The sequence below is a fragment of the Microtus ochrogaster genome, chromosome 4 (assembly GCF_000317375.1).
Source record: "Microtus ochrogaster isolate Prairie Vole_2 chromosome 4, MicOch1.0, whole genome shotgun sequence".
Lineage (NCBI taxonomy): Eukaryota > Metazoa > Chordata > Mammalia > Rodentia > Cricetidae > Microtus > Microtus ochrogaster.
Genome location: NC_022011.1, coordinates 78,620,167 through 78,641,675, shown reverse-complemented (window position 1 = coordinate 78,641,675; position 21,509 = coordinate 78,620,167). Strand labels below are relative to the sequence as shown.

The 21,509-nt window shown below is 45.4% G+C and overlaps 1 protein-coding gene across 1 annotated transcript in view; it reads left to right on the top strand.

Moving 5' to 3' along the window:
* The window catches only part of Stk39 (serine/threonine kinase 39), a 256,775-nt gene that overhangs the window by 108,223 nt on the left and 127,043 nt on the right, over positions 1-21,509 (top strand). The window contains exons 9-10 of the mRNA XM_005346510.2: positions 6,383-6,431; positions 6,535-6,600. Coding sequence (XP_005346567.1) covers positions 6,383-6,431; positions 6,535-6,600 — 115 coding nt within the window. The remainder of the gene's footprint in view (positions 1-6,382; positions 6,432-6,534; positions 6,601-21,509) is intronic.

Here is a 21,509-nt window from a genome sequence, read left to right as displayed (position 1 = left end):
ACAGACAAGTAGTCGTGTATCACAGACAAGCCTTGCTCATTACAGACAAGTAGTCGTGTATCACAGACAAGCCTTGCTCATTACAGACAAGTAGTTGTGTGTCACAGGCAAGCCTTGCTCCTTACAGAGACATAGTTGCACGTGCCACTTCCCCAACAGACCTGGAAAGTCCTCTGTCTATCATAGGTCACCCAAGCCTCTGATTTTCTACTTAGCTCAAAGAAAAATAATAATAACTATTTTTTCAGCGGTCTCCCATCGGGGATGGATCCCTGTTGTTAGAAGGCATTGGTGTATTCTATGTCGTGAATTCTTTGAGCAACTTACTGAGCTTTTTAACTGTTATATAGTATCACTGCCAGTTAGGCTGTGCTTCTTTGGCTTCTTTAGCACAGTTGCTGAGATAGTTTGTGATTATTTGCTGTGGCAAATCTTTAAATTATTTCTTGCAAATGATCCCCACAGACGGTTTGTGCTTGACATTTCTCTTGTGTTGATGTTTGGTTTATAGGGATTATTTTCCTCCATCTGTTGCTTGACCTTTCCCTGGGGTTACCTCTCCACCCTCCTCTTGCTGGGAAGGCTCTTAGGTGTTAGTTTCAGCCTTCAGCATCTGCTTATTCTTCCCTTGCATTTGGCGTCCTTGCCACAAGGCGAAATTTGTTACTGCAGAGCACTGGTAGAGCTTCCACACCTTGTGGGAGTTGTCTCTGTGTTTCTGGGACTTGACTGACAACTTTCGGGATTCTAGAACGAGTTGAGAGCCACCTAGTGGCTGTACTGAGTAATGGCACACGACTCAGAAAAAAAAAAAACAAAAAACCCAGTTCCTTAGGGTAGAGTGGTAGTGCTATTCGTGACAGTTTGCGATTTGCTCAAAATAATTTAGATTTATGTGTAATGTATTTAACAGACCATTTTTGTTTCATAATAAACTTAAAGCCTTTTCTGGGTTCTATTCACTGTTGAGTTCAGATACTGATTTCTTCTATATGTGTCTGTGAGACAGTGGTGGAGGGAGGAGGTGGAGACACAGGTCTGGATAAGGCAGCCTCAGGCTTGTGTATCCATCCCTGCATGAAGCCTTTCCCTCAGGGCACTCGCTCTGTGCTGCTCAGCACGTGTGAGTAGCTGAAGGTCTTCTGCGTGATTCTCTATAACTGTACAACGGTTCTCTAGTAGAGTTAGAGGAATAGTGCCGCATCCACTTCCCCAGCGGCTTTTTCTTCCAACGAAGAGACACGGGCATTGAAGATAGTATGTGAGGAGTTTGGGAGGAGCAAAATCACAGAAAAACTCATGAATTGCGAAGAGAGGAAAAAGTATATTGTTGAATTTACCTTTATAGAACATGGAATTAAAAACACGTTCAGTATGAAATATACAAATAGCATCTCTGCACACGACAGACTTCCCAAGCCATGACTGTTCAGAGTGATTTTAATCCCACCTGCCCTTCTGCTCTGTTCATGCTGTTTAAGACTTTCCGCCATTTCTGTTACTTCATTTCTTTCCTTTCTCTCTTTCTGCTCTTTTTCAATACTGGGTTGGATTCCTAGCTCTAATTTAGCCTGATTCTCAGGACTTAGTTTCCTTGTCTCTGTAATGTGTCTAGCAGCCCCCATTTCAGAGGATTGCTCTGAGGCTGCAGTGAAATGGTACCAGGGCAGGTAGCAGAGTGCCTGGGGCTGGCTTCAGAGCTCGGCCAATAGAGACAGCCATTCACCATTGCCTCCACCCTGGCGGGGAGAGTCGCTGTGAGTTTTACGTGCTCATCACAGTATGCTAATGCTATAGCTATTTAATATTTTTAGTACTATTACCCCGTATATTTTGGTTGACTTACACAACAAATTCAGAGTTTCAGAAGGACTTGTGTACTCGTCTCTATATCTGGAGACTCACGGGAGTTTGCCCTTTGGAGGTGATTGAAATCCTCCGAAGAGAATTTCAGAAAGAGAAACCAGATCCAAGTGGGTTGAGGCGTTGAAGGCAAACTTTGGTCATCTTTGTGAATATGTGCTACCTGCATGTAGCTCATCTCTCTGTGATCTTAGTGTGGTTAGTAGGCACCAAAGCTCTGGCGCTGCTAAGAGACTTGAGCAACCAGTGACAAGCACAGCGGCAGAATAGCCAGGACATAGATTGAGTCCTGTGCTCACATGCTGGACTCTGCTTTCCTCGTGTGACATGGACCAGGTGTCAGAGCCCGTGCCTCGGGGAGGTTTGTGCTTTGCATTAGCTCAGGCAGGGTTGCTTATATTTACACAGCAGAGGACTTTGCTATTTCCTAATAAAATGAGCCTTGATCTTATAGATTACACATTCCCCAATGATGGCAACCTATAAAAAGAGCCAGCATCGACTGAGCACTAAGAGGGTGGATGTTGCATAGATGAATGCGCCAGCCGTGAGTTAGACTGCACTATCACTGTGCCGAGGGAGGGAGGGCTGCGCAAAGCAGTTCTGCCTGAGGTCAGGAAGCGGTTAGAATTTATTAAAGCATGTAGTTAGAGCTCTTTAGACTGTATAATACTCATCCTGAATCCTTTGAGATCCATTTTAGGTCTCCGAGGACTTTGGCCCATCCCTATGTATCCTATGAATCCATTGAGAGGTTTTCTTCTGAGAATGTTGGTACTTGCAGAACACTGCATCGTTTTTAAGGATTTCAGAATCAGTCGTGTTCATAGCCTGGACTGTTCTGGCTACTGGTAGCACTGTAGCACTTCTTGGGAAACAGCGTTTCTATTTATACTACCTGTTACATGGCTGGGCGGTGGTTGGCAGCCTTGTGAGAGGTGGCGGGGAAGATCCCCTGCTCCAGCAGAACTCAGCTAAAGACTGGCAGGGTCTGCGGCTGCACAGTAGGCTAGCGTTGTAGTTTCTGTTGGAGAAAATGACAACGGATAAGTAGCCAGGCATGCAAACCTGAGTTCAGAAGGGCGCCAGGCACCTCTGCTTGTCTCGTACTTCCGTTCCTCTTCCTCATTTCTCCCAGTTCCCCTTCCCCTACTTTCCTATGGAGGTAGCTTAGCACACTTGGGTTTTTACCCCAAAGCTGGGAATACTTGAGCTGACTTCAGTATAAACGGACCCAGTAATACTATTCAACTGTTTTCTGTATTGTATTAGAGTGCCTTGAAACTTAACAGTTGTGCCTATTAAAGACAAAAACAAGCTCCCCAAAGGAAACAAAACAAAATCATAAAAAAGAATGTGGGCTTTTAAAGCCATTTTCCCCCCTTACCTTATGGCTTCTTTGTGCTGAAGGGATGGAGGATAAGGGTGGCGTAGAGTGGGGAGGAAAGGTTTTTTTCTGCAATATGCTTTTTTTTTGTTGTTGTTGCCATAGAAATGACCTTTCTCATAAAGGGAAAGAATTTTTCCAGTCTCATTTCTCAAGGTCGGTCCAGCATTCCACAACCTTCTGTCCACCTAGGTTTAACATTTGACCTTTGGTCTGCAGAAGGAGAATGAGGGGTACTGAGGAGGAGGAAAATCACTTTGGGTCCCCACCTGTGCCGTGTCCCTCCTCTTTGTTTTGCTGCCCGAGCCTCATTTTTCCTGCTTTTCCCTCTCTTCCTCACTGTGTCGAACAGACGCTTCAGTGCTGGCTAAACTTAGCCACGGGAGTTACAGTCCTGGCCCAAACGTCTACCAGCATTGCCTTCACTTCATGCTGGGGTGTGAAATTGAGCTACAATAGTTTGCTGTGCTGTGCTGGGCATCAGGAATATAAAAATGGAATCTACAGACTCTTTGCCTCAGAAGGGCTCCTAACACGACAAAGCAGAGCTACCGGAGAAGGAGCATAGATTGAGATAGAGTGGGAAGGGTGGGAAAACACACTGAGCACCAAGTCCGGAGTGTGAGTTCTATCCATAGATGCTGGGAGAGAGATCCCGAAGACTGTGGCAACTAAATTGTTTTTTGACTTATGGGCAAGGTGGACTACTTGGTTACGAAACATTTCGAAGAAACAATTTCAAGAAAAGCCCAGGGTGTGCTTTGCTGTGAAGGAACGAAACGTCATGGTTGAAGGGGAAAGTGTGTAAGGTTGATGAAGACAGCCTCAGAAGATGTGGGATCATGGAGGAGACAGCCCCAGAAGATTTGGGATCATGGAGGAGACAGCGTTAGATGATTTGGGATCACAGAGCTTGATTAGCTGTTTTCAGGAACCCGCTCTCCGGGGGATAGGTAACACAGGCTGCTGATGAGTGGGACAAATAAACAGCAAAATAGTAACCAATGCATCATGTAGAATGGCTCGGTCTTTTTTCATCTCCACATTTTTTGGCTTTTAAATAAGCTATAAGCTCATGCATTTAATGAATTTACTGAGGGATATGGCCCTCCCGTCATTTAGACCCTTACTTACTCAAAGCAACTTATCAGTTATCAACTGTTGTGGTAGGTGCATGACTCGGGCTTCTTGGAGAGGTGCCTGTAGCTAATATTCTCAAAATTTGAAGGAAGTGGTAAGAATCAGAATACAAATCTTCCTTGCACAGAAATACAGTTGATGACTTTGTAGCCTTAGGCCGGCGGCACATGCCTGTGTTTACAGAAGTTCTCAGTTCTCCTGGAGTCTGGACTCTGTGGGCCTCTTGGGGGAAGCCTCTCAGCAGAAGCCTTTGTATTTTGCACATTTTATTTACTGAATTGTTTGGCAGTAACAGACAACACTTTACCGCATGTTTCTTCCTAACAAGTAAGGCTTTGCTTCTGCATAATGATGATTGTCTTTCCACACTGAAGAAAATGAGCAGGATTTCTTACAGGTGTCTCCCATGTAGTGAATTTGCAGATCTATCTCTAAATGTCTTTTGTAATTTTTTGCTACTTTCTTTCAAACCCAGTGCTCACTCAAGGACAGGGAGCTGCTTTTAGCTTTAGATTTTAAGTCTATTTTGATCTAGATCCGTTTTCCCTCATCTCTCCTACTTTTTCCTCTTGGAAGATGAGGGATTCATTGTCTCTATTTTACAACCTGCTCTCCCTCTGCCCCTCCTCCTCCCTTCTCCCTTTCCCTCCCACAGCCTTCCTTTCCTTTTCTTAATGTAAGACTCAGCGTTTTGGATGCTCAGCAAGTGCTAGCCTGTTGACCTCCATCTCCAGTTTATATGGATGAGTATTAGGGAGGCTTTCCCCCTCTTCTACAGATACAAATAGAGAAAGCTGATGAAATGGATTCCTAATTAAGAAATTATTGACAGAGGAAGCTATTCTTTACAGACGATTGTCAGTTGAACAGAGAAAGAATGGTAAAAGTAGGAAATCAATGTTCGGCTACCTCCCATGAAATATTTAAGTCCAAGATGGTAAACCCCAGGGGAAGGTTTTCAGGGACAGGATATCCATTCAGTGCCAAGACCTCACTCAGCGGGACACTGGCTAATTGTAGTGGGGGAAAGAGGACCTTCCAGTGCTGAGCTTTGGAGGCTGGGGACCAATCAGTTAAACTTAGCATCCCTAATAGTGGACTAACATAATGGTGGCCGCCTCTCTGCTGCCACAGTGCAGTGAGGAGCCTGATGATGTCTCTGAAAGCACAGCTTGAGGAGGCCGGATCTACAATGTGTTTTGAGTTTCATAGTCTTCTGAACTTGAGTATTTACGGGCTCTACCAAAATCTGCAGTCTGAAATGATTCTAAATGTCTAATTTTATGAGCTATCTATCTCGTCAGCATTTAGATGCATGATAAGAACTTCTTTTGAGCCTTCTGGACCTAACTTTTGATTACATGCGATACAGCATGGAGAAACAAGTTATATGACAACACAAGGAGCTAGACATATCCAGAAATGCTTTTGAGTGAGCTTGTGTTTTATTAATGGCCATGCCATTTGAACTTTTTTTTTTTTTAAACAGTGGTGCCTACACTCTTAAAGCAGTTATTTCTGTCCTGTGCGGCCTGAGCTGGCCCCTCTCTGTGAGCTCTCTGTGAGCCCCTTTCTGTAGCTGCTGCTCCTTGGGATTCACACAACACAGCGGACTCTGTAGTCCCTTTGACAGGGTCATATTGCAGTTTGTACGGCTTCGTAATAACATAGGAATTCTGCTCTCAGAAGTTGCTCTGCCAGCCTTTAAAATCTCCCAAGTTGACATACCGATGTATAAGAATGGCAGCTGGAACGCTGATTGTGCCCACACATTAACTCAGAAGCGTGTGTGTTCTGCAGGAGAGGTATTTAGAAAGAGCTAGGAAACAGGCCCTGCTTTATTTGGTGCCAGCTTGTGATTGACTTGGTTGTTGGTTTTGCTTGCCTTAAGGTCAGTCTTCCAGAAATGCTCTGAGGTTAAGCCGTAGCATCAAGGCAGTATTTTTATTATGTGGTGATTGTTTCAACTCTAATTTATTATTGATCTTTCAGGCCCACAGCAGCAGAACTTTTAAAATGCAAATTCTTCCAGAAAGCCAAGGTAACATGCTTAACACCCCCAAGTCAATCTGCTGTTTTGAAATTGCTGTGAACCTGTGGGCACCCAGCGAGGCCTTCAACTGTCGGGGTCATTTGTCTTGCAGAACAGAGAGTACCTGATTGAGAAACTGCTGACAAGGACGCCAGACATAGCCCAGAGAGCCAAGAAGGTAAGCTTCATCAACCCTGTCCCCCGAGAGATCATCCCCTCAGTCAGAAAAAAAGACCGTAAAGAAACAGCAAGGAGGTTCCTGCACACTCTGGCTTCAGTTTGGAGATTATCCGATCATCACCCCTCTGGCCATGGGCCTTCCTTCCCGTTGCCACAGGTTGCTGTTGCAGGTTTAGGTGTGGAAACAGCATGGGGCTCTCATAATGTCAGTTTGGCATGCAGCGGCTCCCCGTCCCCCAAGAAGGTTAGAGACTGAGTGCCGGCAAGGTTTAATGCTGGAGAGGTGAAATAGCTGTATTACTTTCCTTTGGGTTTTTTAAAAAGAGGGATACTCAACTTCAAACCTACTTGGAAACGGTTAAATTAGAAACATGTTTGGTCTGTGTGATGAGGAACACTGTTCTCGAGTGCTCATGTGCTGGTGAGGCTGGAGACCACGTGCCGTTCCTCAGTTTCTCTCCGCTTGTTCTTTTGAGACAAGGTTTCTCACAGAACCCGAAGCTGACCCTCTAGACTGGTCAGTGAGCTCCAGGGAGGCACTTGTCATGCCCTTCACCCTCTGCAGGCCAGTTCTAGGGTTCCAGGTGTGCCCCGCTGTGCCTGGATAGTTTTATGTCACTGCTTGCTTTATCGAATGAACTGTTTTCCAACCCCAAATTTGGTTGTAAAGGTTGGGTAAATATCTATGGGATTTATTTCATTTCTCATAAAAGACCCATAATCCCTTTTCAGTCTATCTTATGTCCACTAAATTTTGATTACCTACAGTTTTTTTCAGTTCTAGGTTTTAGATTCTCAAAATGACATATAATTATATATACATATACTCTGAATTATTTGTCATTATGATGGATTTCATTATGCTGTATATAAATTCTAATGGGAAGCCATTGATTTGAGTATTTGGTTTTAAGGTTGGTATCATAGGAATAAGAATATAAGAATATATACCCTGCAGATTTGGAAAGGGGTGTTTTCTTGCTTGCCTTTCTGTTTACTGTAGAGAGAGCTGATAGGAACCAGAATTGTGTGTGATATAAATGAAGCTGACAGGTGTACTTTGGATACTTTATCTCATCACACCCATGGACCAGCCTTGACAAAACACCTCTTACCAGGGTAGGGGCATAGGAATTTAGAAATATAAGTAATGAATGCGGAGATATGCGAAGAATAACAGAATGGGAACCATAGAATAATACCGGGAGGGTATTTCAGTGATTACTGAAATCACCTGCGTTTATTTTTCCACAGCTTTTATACCAAGCAAAACTGGGGGGGGGGGGAAGGGTTTTTTTTTTTTTTTTATCACATATCCAAAATGCCATCTACAGGTGACTAAAAGCTGCCAGAGCTCCACTGGCTTCTCTTGGAATATCTGCAAGGGACCTTTTGCTCTACACTTTTTTTTTTTCTGTCTTTGCTGCGTATTTCTCCTGTTCCCCCAGTCTTTGCACGCTGGGGTTTGTGTGTCATCTCCCTACAATGCTGACGTCATCTCAAGAGCCTCCCCCTGTTCTCCTACAGCACTGGAACCCCTCCCCTTCCTTTCTTTTCCACTGACTTTTCACCTTTAATTTCTGGTTTCACTGTGTAGCCCAGGCTCATGATTCTCTTGGCTCAGCCACGCGTTCTTGGATGGTAGTTAATGCAGTGGTCACTGTACATGGCTCCTCTGCTGTTTTTAGATTTTTATAAAACGATTATTTTATGTGTATTGATGTTTTGCTTGCACCTGTATGTTTGTGCACAATGTACGTGCCTGGTGCCCTTGGCGGCCAGAATAGAATGGTAGATCCCTTGGAACTGAAGTTACATATGGTGATGCACTACCACGTGGGTGCTGGGAATTGAACTTGGATATATTAAATAATGAGCTTAGTTTCTCTTTCATAAATGGGCAGAGACAGTACCTTCCCATGTTTGTGTGTACAGAATTGGGCAGTGCGTAGCATTGCAATTGGGACAAACTTTGCAATAAATGGTTGTTATCATATAGAATGTGTTATTATTTTATAATCATTCATGTTGCTTGTTTCTTTTTTCTTCTTGCTGGTGTTGGTGAGGGATGCCACACAGTCTCTTTCTGCCACTGCTCCCAGTAGTGGGCTCTGAGGTGCAGAGATGCGCAGGACAGTCCAGACAGTGACACTCACTTCTCATCAGAGAATGTGGCTTGCACATCACGGGACTGTAAAGCCCAAAAGGTCGCAGAGAGTAAAACCATCAGGTTGTCATGTGGGGAAGGTGATGGAGCTGGTAGATACGGCCTAGGGGAGAGGAGAGGAGAGGAAAGGAGAGGAGAGAGAAACGTAGTGTTTACCATGCACTTGCTTATGTGGGATCCACAGTCGATTTCTCTTTATCTCAGTTACTGCATCTTTACAAACATCAGTGAGGTTCTGAGGATATCTGTTGGATGCCAGAGAGGCAGATATATGTGAACTTGTTAAGAATAGTCTGACGAGACCACAGCTACTTTTTTTTTAAAAAAATATTTATTTGTTTATTTATTTATTATGTATACAATGTTCTGTCTGTGTGTATGACTGTAGGCCAGAAGAGGGCACCAGACCTCATTACAGATGGTTGTGAGCCACCGTGTGGTTGCTGGGAATTGAACTCAGGACCTTTGGAAGAGCAGGCACTGCTCTTAACCTCTGAGCCATCTCTCCAGCCTCACCACAGCTACTTTTAATAAACCTGTGTGGAAAAGTAAAACTTGATGTAGGATAAAAATGCTAAAGTCATTATTAAAGGTTACAGGGTTTGAAATGGAGAACTATTTGCCTCCGTTTTCAGGCTAAAAAACTGTGGTGCTGGAACACCGGGCCTTGACTTCAGCCACGGTCATGATAACTGCACATTTGCCACCATTTAGACTTCTTTAGTTGACGAAGCAGGAAATTGTTTTTAATTTTGTGCAAGGTTACTTTCTCCCCTCCTGAAATCTTAACTAAGGTGTTGAAACCCGGAGAAGAAATAAGGTGACTTTAGCTTTGTTCCGTGTTTTCCCAGTAGAGGGCAGCAATGAGTTTTGGAGAACCCCAAAGGGAAGTTTTGGCGTTTTTTTTTTAAATTTATTTATTTATTAAAGATTTCTGTCTCTTCCCCGCTACCGCCTCCCATTTCCCTTCCCCTCCCTCAATTAAGTCCCCCCCCTCCTTAACCCCGAAAAGCAATCAGGGTTCCCTGTCATGTGGGAAGTCCAAGGAACCCCCACCTCCATCCAGGTCTAGCAAGTTGAGCATCCAAACTGCCTAGGCTCCCACAAAGCCAGTGCGTGCAGTAGGATCAGAAACCCATTGCCATTGTTCTTGAGTTCTCAGTAGTCCTCATTATCCGTTTTGAAGGCATCAGATTGTAGAAGAAAATCAAAGATGACTGAACTGGTCAGGTTAGGCAGTTGGCTGCTGTTTTATTGGACAGGCAATTGAAGGCATGATGGTTTAAGTACATTTCACTTTTATTTTAAATTAAAATTCTTGAATTTGTGTTACATTTTCTATTAACAAACCAAAGTAATCTAACGTGTGTTTTACACAATTCTCGTCAAAACCTAAAGTCTTAACTTTGAAAAATTGATTGGAGCATTTTCAGTATTTAGTGATTAAATTAATACAGTTAAATAGTATCAGGCTACTTCCAGAGAGTTTGTTGGTTTCTAAGACTCTCCCTAGTGCTGGGTGAAGAGAGGTAGGAGTGATGCAAAGTGAACGCTAACTCTGGAGAATTAAACCAGACTCTAGCCCAGCTGCCTCATGTGCTTTCTGTTTCTATGTTAAACACAATGGCCAGAAGCAGCCTAGGGAGACAGTGTTGATGTCAGCGTATACTCCAGGTAACCTTCCGTCTCTGAGGGAAGTCGGGGCAAGAACCGAAGCAGGAGCCTTAAAGGAGCGCTGCTTTTTGGCTGCCTCTGGTTCCCCTCAGTGGGCTGGGCCTTTCCCGGTCCATCATCAGTGAGACAGTTTCGCTCAGGTCTGACCACAGGTGAATCTTAGCAAGGCAGTTCGTCAGTTGAGGTTTCGCCATCAGGTGAGTCTAGGTTGTGTGGAGTTGATACTCAAAGGTAGCGTGGATACCTGGATGCATCAAATAGGCTCCAGGGTGCAGTGCTCTTGAAGTCTGTGTTCCCTGCTCGTGCTCGTAGGGAGGACGATGACGGTGAAACTCTTCATTTCTCCGGTTTTAGAGATGTAGACCAGTGTCAGAAAAGTTGGAGTTACTGTTTGCCTGGGATGGTATCTGGGACAGGTCTTCCGGGAATGTCGGCCCACAGATGCTTCCGCTCCAAGTCTGGAGTCAGTTTAGAATAGACTTTCTTTGGTCGGAACAGTGATTTTGCCACTAGGGGGCGCCGTTAGAATAGTTCATTTCAGACTGGACGGGAATCGCTTACTCCTATGTAGTATTAATTCCTGTTCCTATAGATTGTGGTCTTCTGTTCTGTGTTTGTGCTGGATGTGAACTGACAGGCAACGGTAGAAAAGACGGCAGGGAAAGCCTCATAGAAAATTACTTTCCATGCAGTAAATGAAGTGAGACAAAAACAAAACAAAAAACCAAACTTTTCTTGTTGTTGTTAAATTTTTTTCTACTCCCTGGTTTGAACTGGGACCAAAGAGGATGAAGGAAATACTGTGTTTCTATGGTCCTCACTTGGAAGAAAGTCCTTGTCTTTGTTAGGTATGGGAGGCTTGGAGGCCCATTTTGGAGATCCGGAAACAATGATAAGAACTCTAAAGTAAGAGACGCGGCTTTCCATCATGGAAACACTTAGTGAGCTTTAGGCAGCAGACTCTGTCATGTTGTACAGCAATCACAGGCTCGAGGTCTGCGTGTTCATATGCATTTTGCGTTTCCTGTTCGCCTTGGGAGATTTGCTCACAGGGGCCTTTGCACATGGCTACCTTTTCTGGAATAAACTGCATGATGTGCTGATGAAGGGTCTCCATCCCTGTGTGCCTCCCACCCTCCATCCACATCCCGGAGCCTCTGGGCCTGGTCCACAGTCCGCAGCCTTCCAGCTCCTTGAGACCTCTCATACCGTAACTCTTGAACATAGAGAAACTGTTCAGAACAGAAAGGCGTTCGACTAGAATTGTAAGATAAGGTCATCACAGGCTTCTTGTCGGTGATCAAATGCAAAGCTCCTGCCACTTACAGGATGAGGTGCACAGCACACGGAGGTCTCTGTTTCCACCATCCACACCTCAGCCCTTGGCAGGCCTGACAGAGCTACGGTTTACTTTACTTACGGACTTTTGCATGGTAGCCTGTGGTTATATTTGGAAGGTTTGGAGACAGGGCCTAACTGGAGGAAAAGGGCTAATGAGAACTGGGTTTTGAGGGCTATACCCCACCCCAGTTCCAGGCTTAGCGTGCTGCTTCCAAGTCTGCAGAAGTGGAACAAGGATTTGCCATGTGCTCCTGCCACCATGGAGCCACACAGCCCATGCTTTCCCCACCACAAGGGATCGGGCCCCCATTAACTGTGATCCCAAAATCAACTCCTCTACTCTGGAGCTATTTCTACCAGGGGTTCTGTTAGGGGACAAGGCAACAGGAAGACAAGCAGCTCACTATAGCTGCAGGTCCGGGCTGAGGCTTTGTCACACCCCTGCAGCCCAGGTGCTCCTCCACAGTGCCCCGTCTGCACGGCCGTGGCACTTCGAGTTCAGTTCTGTCATTGTTCTTGATGACACACGGAGCTCACACCCTTCATTTTTGCTACGCTGCCATCCCGAGAGTCCCATGGGTCTGAGAGCAGTGCCTTGGGAGTTCCTGCAGTCAGCTCTGGGCACCGACTCTAGGGATTCTGAACGATAAAGTTCAGGGAGTAAGAAGGCGGGGCATTGTGAGAGTCAGAGGCAGTTAAACCTTGGTTTAGCCTTTCAGCTCCTGTGGGTTGCCTGTGGTTCACAGCTGAGATCCGGATGCAGCTGACTCACGGTTTAGAATTTCCCATTACCACTGACTTTTCTGGGAATTCTTATCCTAAAGTCGGACAGTGGAGGGGTATCATCTCAGTCTGGTGGCCCATGTCGGGGGGCTGACACTTAGTCTCTGCCTAGCATATTCTCATCCTCTGATCACAAGCACATGGCTGTGTTGCTCCGTTATCCAAAGCATTGTTCACTTAGCTGTTGCAAAACTAGGCTGAAATTAATTCGAGTGATCCCAAGACTTGTATTCCTTTCTATATATCCCCTCCTTCACTGAGGGGAAATCATTTAAATTCTCTTCATCTCAGGCTTGGAAATCTTTAAAAGGAGTTTGACTTTTTTGGAGATGGGAAAGAGAAAATCACGGATGGTACAGAACTTTGGGCACCGTGGGGACAGGAAGGAGTCCATGTTGTGGAAAGGAACCCCGGATGTGCCTCATGCCCCTTTCCCGTCCTGTCCCCTCAGTCGCGGGGACTGTGGTGAGGTGAACGGAGAGGTGCAGAGCAAGTTTAGGGAAAGAAAGAAGGGCAAGGCAGGGGCTCCTCTTCTTTGGGGCTAATCAAATGTGATTGGCTTAGTAGAGATTCAGGACTAACTTTTTGAAAGGCAGAATTACTTTGTATTTTTAGAAGAGATCTTTGAGATTCAGTCGTTTTAAAACAAATTAAAATGGAAGGCGTCTAGTTAAGGTTGCTTTGATAACAGACTTTTTTTGAAGCTTGCTCTTTAATTACTGCTGACGCCCTCAAATGCAGATATAAAAGTGTCTTGGAACTTCTGCTTACTCTCCCAGACTCAGAAACAAAGGAAAGGAGCCCTGTGCCGCCTGCTGAGTGGCATCCGCCCGTGCTGAGCAGTGCCCAGTGCCCAGTGCCTTCAGTTCAGCCCGTACAAGCCGCTTGGCTTCTTAACCAGTGTGCTAGCAGGTGCCAGTGATCTGGCCAGGCTGGAAAGGGCAATGTGGGGTAGGGAAAGCGCACATTGTATCTCTCGACACAAAGTATCTACCATCATCTGGATGGTAGATACTCTTGCAGGAGCTTCAGACGGTGGTCCAGTGGTCAAGGGAAGGTCCCGGGGAGCTGTGGGTGAGGGAGCCAGTGTCACCTGAGTATGCTTGCAGGTCGAGCTGTGAAGACAGACTCCAGCTAGTCCTGGCTCTGCCACCCACTCCCGGGGTAGCCTTCAGTGTCAGCTGCCCTACCCAGAGCTTCTCATGTAACACACAGAAGGTGACATCTCACTGATTCCTAGGTTTGGCAGCCAGAATCCTCAACTGTATGGCCTCCTTTAAACCATTCGGTTCTCCATGCTATTGACCCTTGAGTCTTGTATACTCTGCTGCGCTCTCTGAGTGGGAGTGTTCGTCCCTCTTCTGCGGGAGACCGGAAGTACATCCCAAGGAGTCATTTCTCCAAAAGCTAAAACTGGATTCATGCTTCTCGGTCTATCTCTCACAACCACATTTTCATCCAGTTGATGGTAGATACTTTATGTCGAGAAATTTTTATCATCATCTTAATGGCGACATAATATTCCAATGCAAGGATGATTAATTAATTGGTTCTTTTAACTACAGAGAAATGAACATCACTGTGTATGCATTGTGGCTAAAATGTTATCTTGTTTGTTTGGATATATTCCAAAGAATAAATTTGTTTTATAAGAAGTGGCCTATAATTATTGGTGAGTATGGCCCTATTGATTCTTAAAATATAAGACATTTTGTTTAAATCTAAGTCTGGGACTAGGGTTCTTCGTTTGTAAAGTCATCCATTAGTCACACAGACATGCAGACACGTGTGTGCCTCCTCGTCTGTAGTGATAAATCAGTATTTGGTCATGCAGAGGCAATGGTGCACATGTGGTTTATTTCGGCTTTCTCCTAGAGCTGTAGAGAGAGTTCTGTGGGGCCCAAAATTGTGAGCCTGCTTCCCCCTCGTCCTAAGGTCAGAGAGTTTCAGCTTGCTCAAGTTGTTGACAAGTGTGGCTACCCACCCTGACCTAGGGTGTGCTTCTGTGGTCTTTTGGACATTAAGATCCACTCCACCCTGACCAGAGGTCAAAGAATTCAAGCTGTACTTCTGTTCCTTCTTTTGAATTAGGAGGTTTGACCTAGGGAGTGGCTGCCTTCAGGTTACTTGGTCTAGGGTGGGTTCACTGCCTAAACAACAGAATGTAATAACTTAATGTTTCAAAGTATTGAAGCAAATAACTGTTCCAGTTGTCCTTGGTGTCCTGTTAAAGCAATCTTTTGTCCTTTTCCCCTGTGGCCTTGGGGAATAAAAGTGTGTGGAAAATAAACACAGGCGGATTTCAGTATTCACTGGCACTCCCTCCCAGTACTCGCCTGTGTTTTCTGTTTTATTATTTTCACCCACATCCTCATACTCTTCACTTGTTTTTCTGATCTTCATGTGCCTACCCCGGGAAGTGGTATACTTATCGAAACGTGGTCCCCAACAGAGTTCCAAAATGTGGGGCAGTTCTACAACCTTGACACCGTAGGTAGTGCAGGAAAGATTCAAGTGCTCATGGAAGGTTGGCAGTGAGGGACACTGGCCGTCTTGTTCTGTAGCTGAGCACGGGGGACTGGCTGAACGTGTAGTGTTACGAGGTATTTTTCCCACTACTCTGTCACCGTAATCTCTTCTGTCCAGAACGAACAAGAGACAAAGCAGCTGGAAGCTGGAAAGTGCTGACCAGGCCCCTTCCATCACCCCCTGGCTTAAGCATTCCCCGTGCTCTGTCAGCTGTCTCTGCTGGCCCTTGTGCTGGGCATTATGGCATCCACAGCCACAGAGCTCTCTGAAGTTATCGCTTTGGTCATATATAAATTTCCTTACTCTGAGCTCCTCTGATCTCTAGCTCTTGTGTCTTCCCCTTTGCCCCCAGACAGTGGTTATCTGTGTAGCCCAGCAGTCTTGAAACTCACTCTGTAGACCAGGCTGGCCTTGAACTCTCAGAGATCCATTTGCCTCGGCCTCCGGAGTGCTGGGATTAAAGGCGTGTGCCACCACCACAAGAACTTGTGTCTTTTAGAGATGGGAAATTATTTTCCTCCTCCTCCTAAATAATTTCTTAGACTGTTTTAAGTCTTTGTAATCTTGAGATGACCTCTTCATTGTCCTCTGACTGGTTTTGAACCTGGGACGAGCCACTGGGCATCCCTTCCCAACCCCCTGTTTTTATGTTTTAGTTTTCCCAAAGCTGAAATGGGAGCGTCTATATCAAATGCTGCTGCCCTGTGACATGGGACTTATAGGAACTCTGCTCACAGCCTTCCTGATCTCACTGTGGATCCAGGAGTGCCTTGTGTAGGCAAGGGGCTGTGTGCTGTGCACATGACCATAAGGAAGCATTTAGATGTCCTACGAGGCTTTCCTTTCATTTTCTGAGGAAACTAATGTGGAGGGTTGGTACACAACATCCTGCTCTTTCCTGCTCTCTTCCTTTGTGGGCAGAGTGCAGTAACCCCGTAGCTGTGATCTTACTTCGAGGTCAAACTCATTTTTTGCACTCTGAATCATGGAAGTCTGTTTAGAAGCACCGTTACTTGTTTCTGATTTAATTGTGAAATTCTGATTTCCTCATTGCTAGCGAATTTTTTAACTTATCTCCATGTCTTATTCAGTATATATATATATATTTTTTGGTTTTTCGAGACAGGGTTTCTCTGTAGCTTTGGAGCCTGTCCTGGAACTCCCTTGGTAGACCAGGATGGCCTCGAACTCACAGAGATCCGCCTGTCTCTGCCTCCCAATCTGCCTGGGATTACAGGCGTGCACCACCACCGCCAGGCCTATTCAGTATATCTTAACCCCTAGCAGAATCTATGTCTTTTCCATAATCGTCTAAAGCGGCCCCTCCTTTATTGTCTTCTGTGATCCTGTTTCCATGGCACGCCTACCACTTCTCTTTTTTTTATTTATTTTTATTTTTTTTTTAAATTTATTTATTTATTGAGGATTTTGCCTCCTCCCCGACACTGTCTCCCATTTCCCTCCCCCTCCCCCGATCAAGTCCCTCTCCCTCATCAGCTTGAAGAGCCATCAGGGTTCCCTGACCTGTGGGAAGTCCAAGGACCGCCCACCTCCATCCAGGTTTAGTAAGTTGAGCATCTAAACTGCCCAGGCCCCCCCAAAGCCAGCACGTGCAGTAGGATCAAAAACCCATTGCCATTGCTTTTCTTTGCTCTCTCTCCTGTAGACGCTTGCCTGTCCACTTACTGTCTGTGCCTTCCTGTAATTGCCTTGACGGGTTACATTGTCTAGGCTTAGTAACCGTCTGGCAGGTCAGTTATTCCAGGGTCCCGGAGAGGCGCTATCTGTAAGATAAATGGGCTAGGAGAGAAGAAGAAGGCCCTGCTACATTTGTCAGAGCCTCCGTTTATTAGAGATGGGGTACGGCTTTATATATGGTAAGGAGTTGGGGGATGGGCACAGGGGTCTGAGCTCTTGCCACGTGGTTCATGTTGGTCACGTGGTCCGTGTTGGTCACGTAGGCAGGAGGTTATCTTCGGTCATGTAGGCCAAGAAGTCACGAGTTGCCACACCTAGGGAACTAGATAGTTTGGAATGTGGGGTGGGTTCTGCAAACCGATAGCTCTCCAGATAGCTCTCCATCAGCCAATTTGGGTGTGGGGTAGGCTCTGTCAATAGAATGATTCCTAACATAATTAGGGGTGTGGGGTTCTCTGTAGACTCCCCTAGGGTGATGGTTCCTGCAATGATTTTAGGAGAAAATTGGCTCCTAACACCTTCCTTGCAGAAACTGGTCCTGATGCTGATGCCCTATAACAGAGGCACAGTCAGCTGATCTGTAGGGCATGGCCCATTAAAGTTGGAATCTGGAATTTGATGTCCACTGGCCAGTGCTTCAGAGGCCTGTCCCCCGAGTGGCGTTATTTGGAGAGCATGGGGCATTAAGAGGTGGGGCATGGTGAGATTCTTTCAAAGACCTGAGGGGTGGGGACTGGTGAGTGTGGGACCTTTAAGAGACTTAGTGGGCATTCAGAGGAGGCCTGGTGGGTGTGCCTTTGAGAGGCAAGTTTTTGTGGCATCATGGTGCCTTTAAGAGATGAAGACCAAGGGGCTTTCTTTCACAGGGTATCTGGTAGGTATCTACTGTTGAAGTTAGCAGTAAGATATTAGCAATGGCTTTTTGTCTCTGTCTATGCTCCTCTTTCTGAGTTCCTGGCCATCATGAGGTAAGCAGCTTCCCTCCAGGATGCCATTCGTGTCGTGACTCGCTGTCATGCCACAGCCCTGAAGGTGAAGTGAACAGGGTATCGTGGGCAAAAACGTTTGAAACCATGACCCAAAATAATCCTTTCCATTTTGTAATCTGAGCATTTGAGTTATATGCTACAGAGACCAAGTGTGGCTAGCATGACTCCCTGCTCTCTTAAGTAAACAGGCTGGGTGGAGGTGATGCCTGCTTCATGCTTCCTGGGTAGGAAGGGCCACGCTGCTGTGGGCTCATAACGTCATGCTGAATGCTTATCCAGCTGTAGCTCAGATGCCCCATTTTTTGTCTACTGCTTGTGTCTCTGGTCCCTCTGCCACGCAGGGTTCCCTGAGCTTTCCGCATGCTGCTGGAGCAGCTGATCCTCATTGTCGGGTTTACCATTCTCTCAGAGTAGTGGAATCTCCTGAAACGGTGCCCTCCTTTGGCGATAACAACTCTCTCCTAGTCAGGATGACCTCTGATGACACTGGTGTTAGGAGCACAAGCCTTCACTTTCACCATCTCCTGAATGCCAAGATGCTAAGAGGCTTTGTTTCAGCAAGGACAGCAATAGGAGGCAGTGGCATGCAAGTTCTCATTGGGCCATCAGAAGAGGCTTTGGAAATGGTTTGGCCTCATTGTGTAGGAGAGTTTTTAATGTGTGTAGACTAGTCAGTAACTAAACACCTGGGGATGGAAACCACAAGGGGCCCGAAGACCTGGAAGAGACCTTGGGTTTTGTCCTTAGCACTGGAGCTGCCCTGTCATGCCCAGAGTAATCCAGGAGGCCATGGGCAGATGATCCTTTGTCTTTCAGGTCACGTGCTAGGGCTGAGGTGCTGGGGGCAGTTGATATGCATTTCTTCACCAATGTATCCCAGCATGCTGGATACAGGCACATGATCATTTTATGTTTGCCAAAAAGTAGACACGATTGAGGCAATAATCCAAACCAGTCATGAGCAAATTCTGTGAAACATCAAAAAGACAAAACTTGAATATAGGGTGTGTCTGGGGCGGGAGGGGGGGGCAACCCTTGGAATGCTATCTGACCTTCAGTGTGAGTCTTGACCTCATAGTTAATTCTCTCAGGAAACACCCTCACAGACACCCTGCCCCCTAGTGGCGTCCCTCACTGGCTCCAGAGTGAGTTTAGATTTAGTCAAGTTGATGACCAAAATTAATGATCACAAGGAGAGACGGAGAAGTGTGAAGATTGAGTGGGTTCTAAATCAGTGACTAAGACTTGGATTCCTGCTTTTGGCTTCAGTGCTTTTGACAGAACATCACTTAAGCTGCAATTAGATGACAAAGGCAGTTAATGGACTGTGAGTTCATTAGACGAGGAACCACCCTACTTGGTTTTCTGTCCTCAGTGCTCAGCATGCTGTGTGATCAAGTCAGAGGCTAATAGATGTTGACCAGGAGAATGGATGTGAATGTGATGAGATTTATTTTGTCTTCCTGGGAGGTTGGGCAGATGCCCGTCAAACCTATTCCGGTAAAGATCAAGCAATGTTCTTGTTTCTTGTTTGTATTTCGGGGAAGAGAAGGCCACACCCACCCATCCCCAGGGGAAGGGCGGAATGTGGTACACATTGCGGTACCCCACTCACATCCAAAGGTCTTGGAAACTTCAGGTGGATCACAGTGAAATTCAGAGAAATTTTCTTTGAATTTATGAGAAAATTATGCATTTTACGAAATTGATTTTGCTTTAGAGTATTTTCCTCATAGCGTCTACATATGAACAATGAAATGATTGGGTTACTTTATCAGTACTGATAGTGGTATATCCATTTCTTCAGGCTCTAGTATGTACTTACAGACTTTTGCCATTGTAGAAGCTTGGGTAATCTGTGGGGCGGTTCTGCTTTAGACATGGATTATACTATGGGCCTCAAACTCATGGTCCTCCTAACTCAGCCTCGCAGTCCAGCCAGGTTTTATATCGTGAAAACTTTGGATGTCTATAATTCTGCTTCAGGTTTCAAAGTACAGATTTCTCGGTCTTTTGTTTTGCTTTGTTTTTGAGACAAGGTCTCTAGTAGCCCAGGTAGGCCTTAAAGACTAGCCTTGAACTCCTGTTTCTCCTGCCTCCACCAACATACTGGGTTTGCAGGCATGCACCACCGTACTTCCATGTGGCTCAGAGAATCTTTCTCTTCTGCTGGCACTGTTTCTCCTTCTACACACGGACAGCTACAGTCAGAGCCCATCAGGACTACCTAGTGATGCCTTTTTAAAAGGAAGAAAAAAGAAAGAAAGAAACCCAAGTGGAGAGCACTGAGCTCCACCTGCGTGGGATAAGTGGTGGCCAGCAGACAGCCCGGGAACAGCAAAGAGGAGGAACCTGAAAAGGAAGGAACAACTTAATCTCTTCAGAGAATAGGGAGGCATTTCAGAAGTGAGAATGAAGTACATTTCTACATTAAACTGAGAAAATTATATTTAATAGGCCTGCATTAGAGGGTCGTAGGAGGAAGAAACATGAAAATGAACCAGCCAGGCATCCGATTTGACACGGAAAATGAGCGGTGTTAACCGCAGAAGCTAAAGAAGAGGGCTTGATAAAAGTAGGAACCCAAATTAGTGGCACAGGAAACAGCAGCAACAAAGATGTTGCTAATAAATTACGGTTTCTGCAGAGACTTTGACAACCTGTAATAGACTGTGGAGTGCTGTATAGCACATAGCTAGGTGAGCTAGGTAAACTCCAAGAGTAATAATAACTTACTAAACGAGTCAAGAAGAGAAGCAGACTGAATAGTCTCAAAAGTAAAAGGCAGGAGAATAGGATATTATTTATTATTTGTGTAACTTTATTGACTATGTTTAGCAAGTTATTTGAAAGACTTTTAAATAGGCAGAAGAATAAGCTTACTAGAAGACATTGAAGTAAACCTACCAAATGGACAGAAAAATCCTGCTCATGATTAAGACAACTCTTACAGAGCAAGGAGTCAGCTATTCCTCCCCAAGTGATCAACAGGGTCAGAATTGTTCCAAGGCCAAGTTTTCCGCGAGACATTCTGAGCCATCCAGCAAGGTTGTTTTTAAATTTATTTGACATACAAAGACTCAAGAATGTACAGTGTGCCTCAGTCAGATACTGTGATATTGGGAAATCAGCCAGTGACGTGTAGAAATAGGCCTGGGATTTCAGTAAAACTTGATTATGATGGTGTGTTGTAGGTCTGCATGAAAAAGGAGGATTCTGTTAAGTCATAGTTTTGAGGCAAGTTGCACAGCCATAATATAAGACATCTTATTCTCAACTGTGCATACCCCTAAATTCTGTCCCTAATGATGAAAACAATTAGGTGAAAGGCGAAACATTCGGACTCTAGAAAGAGGTGATGAGAGTGACTTTAGCTAATAAAATGCTGACCCATAAACACGAGAACCTGAGTTTGATCCTGAATTTCCAGTTGTCAGGTGGCCCACACTGGAATTCCATAGGAATTCCAGCCCTGGGGAGGGAGAGACAGGTGGATTCCCAGTGCTTATTAGCAAGTCAGTGAACCCAGGCCTCAGGGAGAGATTCTGCCTTAACAAGTGGGCAGCTTCCCAGGAATGGTACCCGTGATTTCTTTCTGACCTACACATGATGCTCACACAAATGAACAGTAACACACAAGAATGCCCCCATACACACACACACACACACACACACACACACACACACACACACACGCACACACACACAGAGAGAGAGAGAGAGAGA